At 38.5% G+C, this 16539-nt stretch overlaps 1 protein-coding gene across 8 annotated transcripts in view; it reads right to left on the bottom strand.

Annotated features, from left to right (window-relative positions):
• Positions 1 to 945: 945 nt before the first annotated feature.
• kiaa1549la (KIAA1549-like a) overlaps positions 946 to 16539 on the bottom strand; it is an 88663-nt gene continuing 73069 nt past the window's right edge. For 4 of the 8 annotated variants that reach the window (XM_077568286.1, XM_077568291.1, XM_077568289.1 and 1 more), the window contains 10 exons: positions 14982 to 15106; positions 13863 to 14077; positions 10979 to 11111; positions 8674 to 8915; positions 8260 to 8428; positions 7573 to 7670; positions 6092 to 6237; positions 5531 to 5685; positions 5363 to 5444; positions 946 to 3589 (listed from right to left, as the gene is read on the bottom strand). In XM_077568286.1, the coding sequence (XP_077424412.1) occupies positions 5412 to 5444; positions 5531 to 5685; positions 6092 to 6237; positions 7573 to 7670; positions 8260 to 8428; positions 8674 to 8915; positions 10979 to 11111; positions 13863 to 14077; positions 14982 to 15106 (1316 nt within the window). In that variant the 3' untranslated portion in view covers positions 946 to 3589; positions 5363 to 5411. The remainder of the gene's footprint in view (positions 3590 to 5362; positions 5445 to 5530; positions 5686 to 6091; positions 6238 to 7572; positions 7671 to 8259; positions 8429 to 8673; positions 8916 to 10978; positions 11112 to 13862; positions 14078 to 14981; positions 15107 to 16539) is intronic. The other 4 variants (XM_077568288.1, XM_077568290.1, XM_077568287.1 and 1 more) reach the window with 3 other exon arrangements.

Raw genomic sequence — 16539 nt, 5'->3', positions numbered from 1 at the left:
TACTGTGTGTGTCTCTCGCTCTCTCTCTCTAACATACGTAGTACAGTACTGTACGTATTCTCTTTAAACATAAATTATAATACAAAATATAGCACTGAAGCAACTTACGAACAAATTCACCTTCCGAACGATCGCTCGGAACGTAACTCGTTCGTAAGTTGGGGAGCGTCTGTAGTCCGTTTTAAGGGTTTGTTAAGTGATGATCTTTTAAATTTAAGTCTTCAAATTATGACACGTGGAGGAAACATCCGGTAAAAATACTTTTTATTTTTACTTGTGAAGTACATTTTAGAGCATGTACTTTTTTACTTTTACTTGAGTAATTATTTGAATGAGTACTTTTTTATGCAAGTAATTGTACTTTTATTCAAGTTTTTTTCCATCTCTGGGTTAGAACTCAATAAATAAATACTCATACTGGTCTGGTCTCGGTTAAAAATAAAAAAAAGTGGTACGGAAATAATGGAACATACCAATATAAACCAAAGTGAAAGATGACAACAAACTTCTCTTCTCCTGCCTTGCCACCCAGTGTAGAAAGTAAGTACTGCAGTACAATGCAGGCTAATGACACGGGCTGTGTCAAATTCCTTTTAGCCTGTCCTCCTGCGAGCTGCAAAAAAAAAAAGAAGCATTGCCATAGTTTGGACTCTGATTTAACTTTCTTCTCGGGAGCTTACTGTCATGGAATCTTGTCATGCATGATTTTTTTTTTTTTTTTTAATATACACAACAAATTCATGTTCCTATATTTTGTGCACGGATTATTTGAAATTTAATGAGGGCAGAAAATGACTAAGACCCTACTTCATTCATTGTGGCTGATTGTAGAAGAGGAAGCAGAGCGTTGAGTGTGGGAGCACATACGTTCTTTCTATGTGCCATTGCTCCCCTCTAGTGGTTCATCAATATCAATTGTGGAAAAACATGAAAAAAAATCAAAAATAAATGTAATTCATCTTTATTGTTTGAATTCACCAAAACTTTTCTGCATAACTACATCCAACAGCATTCTTCTGACATCAACAGCAGAGTGACGCCATGACGTCATAGCAAAAAAAATAAGGGGGGGGATAAAAACTACTGACGGTGTGTTCATCCCAGTCCATCTTAAATAAATAAATGCATCTCGTCACAACCCGTGTAAAACACAAACATTGCACATCAACTCATCATAGCATAGCATCAATTGTCCTTCCTAAAATTCCTAAATGTTTAAAGAGCACTTACGCACCTTCTTTAACAATCAAATGAAATTAAATCAATAATGAAGTGGTAATGGTAGCTCTTCGACTTGTAACAGAAAACACAGGCTGATTGATTGCAAAATTTAGTTTGTTTACAATTTGAATTATTCAAAACTCAATCACAATCCTCCAAGAAACAATTGTACCCTCATCTTAAACTGTAATAATCATGCACAGGCCAACGAAGTAACGCTCTAATTTTGTCATTACTGTCAGCTTTCAAATGGCAAGTATGTCATTAAGTATATTGGATGTGTTGTGCAAGATTTACACTGTAAAATTTGATCCATGATGTTATGGGTATGCTGCATATATAATATATACGAGTAACAGTACATAATACATTTCCTTTAGAAACTGAATGCTATACAATAGCATTTTTGCATTGATTCTGTCAGGCTTTTCAAAAAGTGCTTATCTCATTTTAAACTATTGAATAGGTTCGTCTCTTCTGTACTATCTCTGTCTAGTGGGCATTCCAATTCCTTGCCTTGTCACCTGCCGTCTGGTATACTCGCTTTTGGTGGTCTTTTGGTATTGGATGGCAAAACATTGTACATATTGGCTGTTTTATTTCGACTTTGCGAAGGATATTATATGGCTATTATCTCCTTTGGTGACCATCTGGCTCTTTCCAGTACTGAGTACTCAGGAATCGGGTTCTCCTTAGAGACAATAAGAGTCCATATTTAGACTGTGACATTCTTGTACAAATGATTGTAATATGTTGACTTGTATGGCTATAATAGCTTTGTTTGATCGTGAGAAACGCAGAGAGGAGAGACTTTGCGAGCCTATTCTGCTGTATGCCACTCAGAACTCAACACCTTGTGTACCTTCATTTTTTTTCTCTCCATAACGTAATATATTATCTGGTATGTAATGCTTACGTAAACAATAGGATGAGAAATGTGTACGTCCTTCACAAAGTCAAGGAGTTTCATTTAAAAACAAAATCATCATAAATGCAATGAATGAAACCAATCATTCAAACAATGCCAAGAAAATCTCTCAACACTACTTGCATAAAGCTCTTCAATAAATCATCTGCTATATACAGGAGTACATTTAAATGGTACATGTCCAGCTCGTCCAGTACCAGAAGGTGACTTGAACAGCAGTACAACTTAGTGCAGTGACTAAATATCCAGCCAACCGGTCTCCTCTTTCAGACCAAAATAAGCGAAAATCAAATGTCCTTGCACAGTGGACATCTTTTAAGTAAAACTTTTTTTTTCTCCTAAAAATACTTGTTTGTTTTTTTTCATATAATGGTGGCAGGTCTTCACATCAAAGCTGACTCACATGGTAAATGTTTTCGAGAACATCAGTCATTGAGATTCGAGTTTGCATCCAGGTTCGCCTGGTTGTTAACAGACAAAACTTCATAAGCAAATGACAGACAAAGCATTGTGAGCAATTCTGAGAAATGAAAAATAATGTTTGTTTTTTTTTAGTACAGAAATGCGGACCACAAAGCTGCCGTTGTTCTGTTTTAAAGATTTTTTTTTTTTGCCTTGAAATACAGTGAGTGAATAAAAACTCACACTACAATAATCAATGCACAAATGTAAAGACAAAACCACATATCTAAAACCAAAAATTGAGACAATCAAGATTTTTTTTTTTTCAATTTTTCTTTTGATTTCTCTCACTTAAATTTAAAATATACAATAACCAGCGGTAGAAGGTTCACAAAGACATTTGGACTCATTTAAAAAAAAAAAAAAAAAAAAGAGAGAAAGAAACACAGTTTTATTCCAGCTCGTTTTCCCTGGCTGCATGTTGGACTTCAGGGTCAAGCCCACGATGGTCCGGACGAGTGTGGGTCAGTTCAATGTCGGACTAGACTACTGGTCTTGCCTGGTCCACGACTGGACTGATGATGTAGCAGCTTGATTGTGCTGTGTCATGCTGGCCAGGTGACAGTAACCATGTGACCAAAGACGGGTCACATATTTAGCGTCTGTTGTGAGAGGCACTGCTTTACGCCATCCACGCTCCATAAAGTAGTGTTGACGGGGGGGGGGGGTTTGCTGTACAGTGTCCATCATACAGGAGCCAGGCTATTAGCGACCCACAGTGGGCCCTGTGAGGTCAGGGGCTCAGGGAGCAGAGGAATATGGCTGCAGATCTGTGAGCAGGTGACGGGACATATGGGGTGGATCGGTTGTGAGCGAAGGCGAGATGATAAAGGCCTCGGGGCTGTAGGTCCAGCAAGTAGTGCTGGCCATATGGATAAAGGGACAAAGTGTGTGGGAGGATTGGCGTCCACTGGTGAAGAACAAATGCAGACAGGATCCAAAAAGAGAGAGTGGCCCTCATGCCACCCAAACAGACACCTGCAAGACAGAAAGTGTCAATTGAAGTCACGCTTCTGTGTTTGCGATCGACATTATGCTCACGACATAATAGGATTTTGGAGTACAGGAAAGTTAGTGACGCAGCATGAGCGTATGCCATCCATCTTCTACCACTTATCCGGGATTGGGTCATTAGGGCAGCAGCTTTAGCAGTGAAGCCCTGACTTCCCTCTCCCCAGCCCCTTCATCTAGCTCTTTCGGCGGGATCCCAAGGCGTTCCCAGGGCCAGCTGAGAGACATAGTCTCTCCAGCGTGTCCTGGGTCGTCCCTGGGGCCTCCTGCCGGTGGGACATGCCCGGAACAGCTCTCCAGGGAGGCGTCCAGGAGGCATCCGAACCAGATGCCCGAGTCACCTCAGCAGGCTCCTCTCAACGCGGAGGAGCAGTGGCTCGACTCTGAGCCCCTCCTGGATGTCAACCATTCACACTCACAAACACACCTATGGAGAATTTGGAGTGTTCAATTAGCCTGCCATGGCATGTCTTTGGAATGTGGGAGGAAAGCGGAGTACAGACGCTCCCCACCTTACGAACGAGTTACGTTCCGGACGATCGTTCGTAAGGTGAATTTGTTCGTAAGTTGCTTCAGTGCTATATTTTGTATTATAATTTATGTTTAAAGCCTATATAAGTATATTGAAGGTTTATATAAGTATGTTTAAGGCTTGTACAAGTAACCTGCATTGGTTTGTACTGAAAAAAAATTAATAAAATGGAGAGAATACGTACAGTACTGTACTGTACTACGTATGTTAGAGAGAGAGAGCGAGAGACACACACAGTATGTACATGTACGTAATAAGATAAATAAAATGAAGTTTAACTTACTTTTGGAAGATGTACTCGATGCTTAAGGAGATGATGGAGGAGGAGGAAGAGGAGGATTTTATATCATGAGATTCTTCGTCGTCGCTGGAATCGGCTTCAAAAGTTATTTCCTGCTTCATGGGGACCGGCGTTTTCTTCCTCCTCCTCCTCGCCACGTTGCTCAGCCTCCAATGAGCTCTCACAGGGCCAATCGTCGGTATTAGCGGCGGAAAGAAGCACTACGCGCAATACAAAATCTAACTTACAGCATTTCTTTCCGAACATTTTTCGACATACTGTACGCGCAGAAATGTTCGTATGTACCGTTGTTCGCAACTCGAATGTTCGTAAGTGGGGGAGCGTCTGTACCCACACAGGGACGGGGAGAACATGCAAACTCCACCCAGGAAGGCCGAAGCCCGGACTCGATCTCACGTGCTCTGCACTGGAAGGCGAACATGCTAACCAGTCAGCCACCGTGCCGCCTGCCAGTCTTTTCTATCAAATGGATTATTCTATATATCTGATGAAAGTTAAAAATAATGATTATCAGAAGATGGCATACACTACAGTACAATAAAAATCAATTAGTCTAAATCATGGTCAAAACCTAAAAACAAATATCTTAGTAGCTAACATAAGGTACTTTGAGTAATGTGGATGTGTGTTACCCTTTAATCAAATTAGTGTAAAGACAGCAATTTGTCTCAGACCTTTCTCATCCACCCAAGTGAAGACAACTGATCAGACAATCCAAAAAGGCTGATCAGACATTTACATAATTACATTATCAACCAGACAAAGACTCAATGTGAGCAGATGGTTCCATCAAACGAATCAACAAACACAAGTTGTTGTTGAGCATTTAAATAAATCACACTGAATTATGCTACACATTCAATGTGTCACTCAGGAAACAAGACTGTGGTGACACGATCATACTCACAGAGCTACTGATTGTTTCCAATTGCGGCTAGTGGTGGGGCTGGGGGACTTCAGCAGATGGTTTCGAGGTGTCGTGAGCTCTGCTGGAGACAGGTCAAAGAACTGCTTCAGTCACTGGGCTCACAATGAATGCATCACAACACATGATCAAGCAATATTTGTGTCTCACAGGCGGGTCATTCCACTGCCGTGGAAGATCTTCAGGCTCAGGAGGGTAGGACATCCAGGATGGGCTACGGTACGAAGATGGAGGCGACATGACGAAGTAGTCCGAGTAGCCTGGGTGGTTCGCTGATATAGCATACACTGCTGTTATTGGGTTTCCTGTAGCATAGAAACATGGAATTTTATTTTTAAATAAAATCATTGTTGTACATGTTTTCCTATGCTATTTTTAAGTACTTTTAAAGCCAATTGAAGAACAGAAGCTTTTCCAACCACATTGATGAACAGCAATGCTAAAGTATACATTTATCCAAGTTAGTATTTCATTTGTGGGCTCTAAATTGATTTGTATGGTATATTCAAACAGCTGAGGAACAAAAAAGTATACATACTTGAGAGTTTACATGTTTAGGTGCATGTGGGCGTTTGTTTCTCCACCTATCATACAAATCACGGCTATTTTCTGACATTTTTAGTTACTTTATTTCAAACAGCATGTTCATGCAAAAATCTCAAAAAAAACATAAATACTTATTTTTTTTTTTTTTAAGAACACTTGTCTTACCTGAGTAGGTGCTGATGGACTGATCAACAGTAACAGCAGGGAAGGTGGTCCTCGATAGTGGCAGGTAGGGGGCGCCATTGTGCTGTTGGTCCTGCAGATCTGAGGCTTCAGACACCCGAGGCTTCAGGCTAACATCGGGAGTAGATCTGGTAAGGAGAAGATGTCAAACTGATTTATTGCTGGGTTGTATTAGGTGGGGTTAGATGGGGTGAGAAATATGTAAAATTTGAAATTAAGTACCGTTTTTTCTCCCTCCCCCCAATTGTTATACCTTGTTGTAATCGTTTTACAAGTCTATCCATTCATCCACCCATCCATCCCTCTTTTTTTCTATTAAGCTTTTCCTCATTCAAGTCATGGCTTAGTGATGTAGGCATGCTAAACACAATTAGGCATTTCATCTTAAAATTGTACATTTAGTCAAGTGTTTTTTTCTAGTAGCTTCTTTCCCTGCCTGACTTCCTGATCGTGCCGGCATTCATTGATTAATGGAGTGGTTATAATTGAGCCTATATGAACTCCTGTCAACATGTGAGCAGGCAAATGTAATATTGAGCAAGATGCAGCAGGTTTGGGGGGGGAAGTTCTGGAGGGAGATGGCATATAAACATGCTCCTGGATGGACACTAATTTAAAAAAACGCTGCTGTTTATGTCGGTAGTATCTATCTTTTACCACCAGATGGCAATCTGCGCTTTATGCATTCCAAAACAAGTGCTCAACATGAAAGCTCTTGGCGGTTGCATTTAAATAAAGAACCCACTTCTTCAAATGATGCACACTAACATATGATATAATGATGTGACTGCGATAATGGGGGAGGAAGGAAATCCATTCAAATGCTGCTGCTTAATATTCTGCTCCTTCTTTCCATTCCGTTCTTCTTGAGTGCACTTCTTCACCGCAAGTCTTTCTGTTGATGCGATAGAGTGATAACCCTCAACGCAGCATTTGGATTTACTTTCAAGTCTGTGAAGTGTGTTCGTGTAGTTTAAGATCCACGAATATATCCATTTTCTTTATTGGATATCATTATAAAGGTCATGTGGATTAGCGGTTAGTATGGCCTCTGCCTTCTCCTTTTACCTACCACTACTCTTCGTTCTCCTTTCGTAATAATGATACCGCTCAGAAGTGTATTTTAGTTGTTGCTATGGAAGCGAGGATTAATGACTCAGAGGAGCAAGGGTAGCTCAGTGTTTAGAGACGCGCTAGCTAGCTTATGATGTGCGATTTAGCTTAGCACCTAGCATTCTCCAATAGACATACACATGGGTCCCCATTTTGTTTTGTTTTCTGTTTTCTTAAGCAGCTTGGAGCGTGCTCAGACATGCTTGAAGCCATTTTCAGACTGAGGCAAACACAATAGGAGTATCAATGAGCATTATTGTGACTGCAGTAATCCAAATCTATACCATAGGCAAAATTTATACCATACTGCCTGTGTATTGTGGACCCCTCATTTGCATGATCAGTAATACCGTCTCAGTGAAGGTCCAGGTGGTGGTCCTGGTCTTGAGGGGACCAGTGGTGGGGGAGACCCGATGCCCATATCGGGGAGCTGTGTGAACCGGAAACCCTGCAAATGTAAAAGTATCATTATTTTCATGACTTTTTATGCATTTTCATATACTAATCTCTGCTTTTATACAAAGAATTGCATGCAACATATGACCTTGTTGATGTATGATCTGAACCAAGAGATACTAAAGCCTGGTAGGTGGTGAAAATGTCCTTGGTAGTGATCCATTGGTTGCTTTAATCTCAGTAAAGCCTTCCCCTTGTTAATCAGCTGTTGGTAATGCATTTCCTGCTAGCATAACATTTTCAGCATGACCACATCCGAATTAGGACGCAAATGTGTGCGTGGTACTTTTGTGTGGTGTGCTGTGAGATTTTTCTATTGTAAATGATGTGCCTTAGCTTAAATGTTGGGTTAACACTGGTCTGTGTTAGCCGACTGTGTAAATGTTGTTGGCCATTATTATTATTTATGTGATGTTTTAAAGTGGTAGTAAAATATTTGTGTGGAACGGTATTTCCGGATTCATAAACAACTACTGATATAGGTGGTGCATCCATTTTCTATCGCTTGTCCTTTAGTGTGGAGGGCAAGTATAAGCAATATTGAAAATTGACTGATTATTTCACATACTGCATGTTCTTACCGGTTTTGGTAGGCTACACTGGTGCAAATCCTCATAGCCCAGGCTTCTCTGCCTGTTTCCACAGGGATGGTTCATGGTCCCAGGGGCACTCGTCACTCCATCACTGTAGTGGCTGGTATGAGACGGGTTATAGGCGCTGTGGATGTGGTGGTGGTGATGGTGCCGCCTCCTCGTAAAAGAGAGAAATATCCATCAATAATCTCCTGGGGTTCCACTTGCTCGCCAGCATACTGAATGTTAAGTTTAAATTTCAAATACTTTGCTCTCTGCATATATTTACTCAAAAAAGTTCAAATCTAGCCTTAAGGGGCTTTTGTATTTTCTCTTGCTGGCAATATATTGAAAAACTTGTGGACGTGCTACATGATTTGCATCACTATGAAAAAACAACAATATTATGTAAAGCAAATTTACTTAGTAGGAGGGGAAGGTGGGTCATGATCCGGGGGCGCCAGGCTGAAGGCGTTGCCAAGCAACATATGCATCTGTGTGCGGACGTCGTCAATGGATGGCTGGGAGCTGAGTGTGGAGGAGTCCGAGCCGCGGTGAGCTTTCACCCCCAGGCTACCATTTCCTGTGCCAGTAGATCCACCTCCATAGCCAAGAGAGCTCATGAGGTGGTCAACATTGGTTTCCTCAAATGGCTCTGGTTCACCCTGTAAAGTGCAACCAGGGTGCAGGGATTAGTATTCACCACAATGAAGAAACAGTTGATAAATGTTCTGTGTTAATTATGTCAGCCTCTAAAAAACAGCAGCTCATTCAATTATAAAACTTTGATTAGTTTTTCCAGTTAAAAAGTAAATCAAACCACATCAACCTAAAAAGGTAGGATTTGTGTGTAAGGTCAAAAAACAGCTTTAATTATTATCATGGCGGCTACAGAGTGGCAGGAATAATGTTTTATATTCTTTTTATGGACTTTTTTCTCACCCTTTCGCCACCTTGGGATGTTACAAAAAGTTTTTAAGTGCTGTTAATGATAACCTGCTGTACAAGGAGAAAGTGAGGAATGATGTTACGGGCTGACAGACTATTACGCAAAGTTGTTGTTGTTTTTTTAATCACATTTGGACTAATAGTTGGGATGTTATGACAATTAATTGAAACTACTCAACTCAACTTTATTTATAAGGCACTTTAAAACAACCATGCTGCATACAAAGTGCTGTAGATCAGGGCTAGACTGGCCATCTGGCATACCGGGCAGATGCCCGGTGGGCCAGCCTCTTTTGGGGCTGGTGCAATGCTTTTTAATGATTATTTTCCTATATTTTACCACAAGATATTGGCCCACAATTTAGAAGGACCAGTCCGTTAATCCATTTCAAATATACAGTAGATAATAAACTGAAACATCACCAATAAACATCAGTGGAAGAACTACAAGTTAGGCGAGAGTCAAAAGTCAAAAGGCCAGGGTTGATATTTTTGTGCCAGTCCAACAAAATGACACCAAATAAATTAATAAATATCATATGTAAGCGAATAATTAATTAAAATAACTAATAATAAATTCATAACACAAGGGAAGGGCCAATTGTATTCCTTGATACTGATAAGACCAAGTATCAATATTAACAGTGAAATAAGATGTTTGGCATGGGCAGGTTCGACACATTTTAAATAGGTACGTGTGTTACACATGCTCAACTGTGTTGCTCAGCCAACAAACACCTTTGTCCTAATGGTGTACAATTAATTAGCAAGAAACATTGTTACTGTATAACAGAGAAACAATCAACCCAAACTAATAGATTTATGTTGATACATGAATATATATATATATATATAAATATAAAAATAATTATACATACATATATATATATATATATATATATATATATATATATATATATATATATTGTACATATACATGCCGCATGTATACATTTTCAACAATAATAGATATTTAAATAAATCAGTCTTGCACATGAAAGAAGCAGATGAACCACAGACTAAAATATGATGTTTATATATTCCAAACACATACACAGGCCTAAATGCACTGTTCTCCTTGTACAGCACTTCCTCAAATAGTTTTTTATATGCAGGTCTATGAACTCCTGTCAGTCCGCCATTTGAATCCATGAATGGACTGTAGTCATTGACATTCAGCAAGGTAGCTGTTGCTACAGCCAAGAGGCAGCAGAAAACTATTTCAATCACTCCTGCTACCCCCATTTTTTTTTATGTTCCTCTCTGTCTTCCTTTCGCCAGCTTTTGCCACCTTATCTTTTAGTCATTTCTTTGCTTCTCATGTTGCGCTTTCTTTCTTTAATCATTTGGTTTCATCATTTTTCCAAGGTTTACTCAAAGTTAATTTGGTAACGTGTCCTGAGAAAATCACAGATTCAAAGTGAGTTTAAAAGAAGGAGAGTAAGGGTTACAATCATTAAATCGCTGCTGTGGGAAGATTTTCATTTAGGGCAAAGTAGCAGTAGAGTGTGGTTCACTTTAAAAAAAATAAAAAATAGAGTGTGGTTCACTTAGTGTCAGCGTGGGTTAAAGGTCAGACTTGAGTCGCTATACATAAATGCAGTTTGTAACAGAATCAAAGATTTTAAAATAGCGAGGTATTCAGGTGAAATGCACGCAGGTCCCAGACATGTTTATACAATTAGGCCATTAAAGAATCATGAGCTTGAATCATCTTTTTTGCTATAAAGCGCGTTGAGCTGGCTTCATAGAATGACTCATGCCCTCTCAGCACACTCACATCGTAGCCGTTGTTGCGGATGCCTCTTCTGGCTCTCTCTCGGAGAACCAGAAGGTCCATTTCTGTCTCTACAGGGCTGGGGCTGCTCAGCGACTGCCTGCTCCAATAGGTGGGCTCCCTTGGGTGGGAGTACCTGACGGACATGTGGAGGTGGAGAGAAAAATGACAGCAAATAAATGTGTTACAATAGAATAGAATGCCTTTATTGTTAATGTATGGAGCAGATACAATGAAATTGGGGTTAAACACCAAATTTGAGCTAGCAAGAATAAAAAATAAAATCACCTACAAAAAAAACTTAACTGAATGAGGAAGTGCAAATTAGAATATACTTTGCAGTGTTCCCTCGCTATAACACGGTTCAATTTCCGCGGCCTCGCTGTTTCGTGGATTTTTTTTTTACAGTAATATACATATTTTATACAATTTTTGAAGGTTTGAACATTGAGAATGTTTAAACAAGAGAGAAATGTGAGAAAATGTAATCGACTCAATGAGAAAAGTGTATAATCTGTGTGGTGAGGGGTTTTAGAGCCTTAAAACATTTATAATAAATGTAAAACATAAAGCTAACTACTTCGCGGATTTCACTTATTGCGGGTATTTTTTGGAATCTCCTAACCCCAGCGGAAAACGATGGAACACTGTATTTCATAAATTCATGTCACATGGTATTGGTTATAGCCCTTCTAACATCGGCAAGATGATCGATGTGAGCCGAATGGTTTTCCCTTCATGCACCCTAACGAGGTTGAGGTTATGAATGAATGAAGATTTTGATTGGGACGTTTACTGGATATTTGTGCAGATTTTATTGTATTTAATTTTTTTCCTTTTTATTGTGCGTTCTATTTACGAAATGTGTATATCACGAACAAATGGGAAAAATGATACCAGAACATTGCCATTAGATTTACATTATTTTATAGGGAGGGTATAAAAAAAGAAGTTATTTTATTTATTATATTTTTAAATCAATCGGACCAATTAATCAGTAATCTTTTTTTCTGTCAAATATTGGAATTGGCATCATCCTAAAATTTTTTAAAAAAAATCCATATTGGTCTAGGATTGGTTTCAAACAACAATGCAGCTGAAAATAAGGCACATTAAAGGGCATTCAAACCAGAAAGTAGGGATGGAAAAACCGAGGCTTTCCGAAACAATGAACCACTTTCGAGACAATTGCCCTAAAACGATGCTTGGAGGCATTTGACACACTTCAAGAGCGCCATCTGCTGGTCAAACCTGCACACATGGAATTTTTAGAATCACTGTTTTAAAAGCTTCATTCCTTGCTATCATGTATGAGCCTCAGCATTTCAGAAGTTCAATAACGTTTCAGTGGATATTCTCTATCTTTTTCCAACTGCAGGATTGTATGATTTACACAAGTAAAGTTGACCTTTCAAGTATGTGTCATTGTTTTTGTCTGTGGTGTTCAAAACAGTATTTTAGTAGGCTAATATTTATTTACACTTAGAAGAGAATAAAATACAGAATTGAAATAAAAAAATAATAAAAGCCTCTCATTGGTTGAGGAACAAACTCACGAACTTCATCTTTACTACCAACCTACTACTAAGCTAGGTCACTCCTACTGTTTGTTTATCTACAAGAGACCAAAAATATCGTTTTTGGTCTCGGAGTCAGGAAGATTCCAGCTGACATGAGCAATATACTGATGCACATCAGGAGCTGCATGGCTGAGAGAGTAGATCAGCCGTTTCCCAAGCTGAAGGTCGTGAGTTTGTTTCTTTAACTTTTGTTCATTCTTTATTTTGCTCTCTTCCAAGTTTAAATACTACTCTAAAACGGCCTATTTGGTCCCACTCTAAATAGAGTCAAATTTACTCAACAGAATTTAATGTGTGGGTGCAGTGCTTGTGAACAGGGATTTTGTTTTAATTATATAGTATACATATTTCCATAATCCTAAAATGGAAAAAGTATTTGAGCCGAATGATCATAACCGTTCCTATTTTGTTTCATGTAATTGGGACTTTAATTACTGCAGGCAGGTTTGTCAAACACCGAGTTCATCTTTCCCGCAAAACAGCGTGAAGTCGCTGACACGTCTGTGACGTCGGAGGCCTCATTTGCAGTGGTCACGTGATTTTCTGCATCTCCGAAGTAGTTGTCGGAACACTGCTTTGACACGCCTCCGCTTCAATCAGATTCGAGCAGGAAGGCTCGAGCGTAACATCTCTAAAGAAAGAGCCAAATATGTAAATATGCAAATCTTACGATTACACCCCTTTAAAAACAGTTGGTTCAAAAGTAGCCCAATTATGGATAAAAAACGGACCCTATGGGTTAATTTGACCCAACTTTCTAGGTAGTTTTACACAAAATGACCCAATTTTTTTACTAAAAGTTGGGTCCAATTGAGCCAAGTAGAGGATCGGTCCATTTTTGACCCATAGTTGGGTTCTTTTTGGCCCAACTGTTTTTAGAGTGATCCCTTAGTTTCAATAGATCTATAAAACCCGCAGACAAATCCATCCACCCAGCCATAGAAGTAAATGTGTGCGGTAGTTAGTAAGAAAGAATAAAGTAGTGTATAGTCAGCTTTGATAAAATAACCTTCACATTTGTTGATTCCCAAAAATATTTTTTATCCTTTTTCAGGACACTAGTAAAATAGTAATATTTCAAAGCTTAGAAATGTAATAGCAATATTTTATCAAATGTTTGACCATTTGTATGTTACTACTTATTTTATTCCACTTTATTATTATTATTAGTGAAGACTACAGTCAATTTTGAACCATCCTTTTTTATTTTAGCCTGCATGGTATGGGATGTGTGTAAGGCTAGTTCGCATGTGACGACATTCAAAATTTCACATGATTAATATTTCTTCAGTATAGCTCGTCCTTACCTCTTATGACATCCAGCAAAGGAGGCCCTTTTTTCCTCTGCAGTCATTGGTTCCTTGACTCCGTTGTCATGCCGACTGTGCCGGCTGTGACCATAACCGTGGCTGCCACCCTCGGAAAGGGAGAACTCTCCGTAACCCTTCCTACGGGCTTTCTGGCGCAGTTTATTCCTGTAGTGTTCGATGTCCGACTTCTGCTTCAACCCGGCATGATTGGCCTGCAGGGGATATGTTGAACTCTCAATCAAACTGAAATATTACGGGCGGAAAGTTGTCATTTATAAAACAAAATGTGCCCCAAACATGACATTTTGCACAATTCATGTGGAGATTAATTATACTGTATATAAATGTAGCTAGTGTAATGTTAATAAAATGAGAGTTATCAGTGTGAATTGCTGTCTTGCTGCAGAGAAGTGTAGCAGGGTAGGGACATTTTGGTGGTCCCCACAATTTCAGACCTCTTTTTGAGGGTCAAGACTTGGTTTTAGAGTTTAGGTTTGAATTGGGTTATGGTTGAGCTTAGGGTAAGGAATAATGGTTGGCAATCATTTTTGATGGTTAGGGGAAGGGGCTAGGAATTGCATTGAGTCAATGAGATGGCCCCACAAAGATTGTAAAACAAACTTGTGTGTGTGTGTGTGTGTGTGTGTGTGTGCGTGCGTGCGTGCGTGCGTGCGGACCAAAACTAAATAAATGAATGAATAAATAAATGAATAAAATGGTTATAGAAAATATAAGTAAAAAATTAAATACAAAAAATAAATATAAATGGAAATAAAATTAACAATATTATTATTATTATTATTATTATATATATATACACACACATAGTAATTTCTGGACTATAAGGCCCAAGACACATTTAGGACCTCCCCCTTATTTGAATAATATTTCATGACGGATTTCATGCTGACAGCGTCTGCAGCATGAAATAAATAAATATGAGAGCGTTATTATTTATTGATTGACATTTAATTCTATTTACATATTTATTTTTGTATTTATTTCCACATTTATTTGTTTTTATTTTTTGAATCTCATTTTTTATTTTATTTTAATTCATTTATTTATTTTAATTTTGGCCATTTTGGTCCTCCATATGTGTGTGCGTAGACTCACCTCGCCATTCGGGATGACAGAGTCTTGGCTGTGGGACGAGGATGAGGGGTAGGAGTAAGTGGGCTGAGCTGTCATGGGCTTGATGGTGATGAGCCGTAGAGAGCCCGTATGATCATCGTATGGGTCTGTGGAGGATGAAGGATGAAGGTTAGCTGTCCCTAGAGGCAACGCTGATGTTACATTCAGAAAGACAGAAAATGTTTGCCATATTTGTTACGCATCAATTTGTCTGTGTTTAATAATAGTTATAGCATACCATGGAAACTATGAACTCTACTTTATGCACACACTTTTAAGCACCAAAGGACTCATACATTGACAAAACTATTTTTTCCCCCTATTTTTGTAGTTAACCAAAGAATGTGGCAATGTGTTGGAGATGACAATTATGTTATTAAATGTTGAAAAGCAATGTATTGAACACTTTTAAGGAAACAATCTTTTTTCTCTCTCTCTCTATCTAAAGTTTTCTGCTGTCTTCTAGCATTATGCAGATTCTAGATAATGCTACAAGTTACCAGAATGGAGAATTCTGAGCATTCAACTCAACTCATTCACATTTAGAACATTAAATTTGTTTTTATTGAGAATAGATATGAATATGTTTGGATTTAAATGTGGAAAATATAACTTGCGAATGGTGTGACTACATGTGTAGCTGTCTTGGTAAAATGTTTAAAATAGTTTCAAGCAATATCAACGTGCCTATTAGCTGTGTACGGGTGTGCAAATCAGAGTAGAATGTAGGTTATTATTTTCAATTCCAAGATATAAAGGTTCAAATCAAAGAGATTTCAGAAACACCGGAGGAGCCTGTGGCTGCAAGCTATTAAACGCGCAGACTGGACCGAGGACATATTAAGGAATGCCCGCCTTTGCCATGCTCATTTCATATCTGATTAGTTATTGTAGCCATTTGGTTAAACTTAACCTCTGTCATGAAATGTTGAGTAAGCATCTATTTAGAACTGATCAGGCATTTCTTAGCCCTACATTGTGGTTCCACCGAGACCATCCTCAAAACAATTTCACAAGATTCCCTTTTATATAATATAGCAAGCAACTAGCCTGTCACTAATGAATATTTTTAGAATTGATTAATCTATTGATGAATCTATCGATTATTAAATTGATTACTCAACTAATCAGATTTATTTGAATTTTTGTGTATTACAAAAGCATTTTTTCTTCAATTACTGTTTATTAACCAGTCATTATTTTGTACTTTGTATTCGTATAGTGATTAAAAAAAAGGGGGATAGATGTTGTAATCATCATTTTCCAAAGTAAAAACAGATGTTAGCAAATGTCTAATTTACATTAAACACAGAAGATATATAGTCTTCTTTCATGATGGACTACACAAATCAGCAAACAATTACTGTTGATATGCTGAAATCAGCAGATTTGGACAATTTTAAATAAAAAAATGGCTTCAAACGATTACTCAATTATTAAAATAGTTGACGATTCATTTTATAATCCATTACTTGTCGATAATCGATTAATTTTGACTGCTCTACGTGAAGCAATAAAACAAATTAGCAGACTAGTTGGC

Source organism: Vanacampus margaritifer, chromosome 6 (genome assembly GCF_051991255.1).
Source record: "Vanacampus margaritifer isolate UIUO_Vmar chromosome 6, RoL_Vmar_1.0, whole genome shotgun sequence".
NCBI classification, from domain to species: Eukaryota; Metazoa; Chordata; class Actinopteri; order Syngnathiformes; family Syngnathidae; genus Vanacampus; species Vanacampus margaritifer.
Note: the sequence above shows the minus strand (reverse complement) of the source record. Positions and strands in the feature narration are given on the sequence as shown.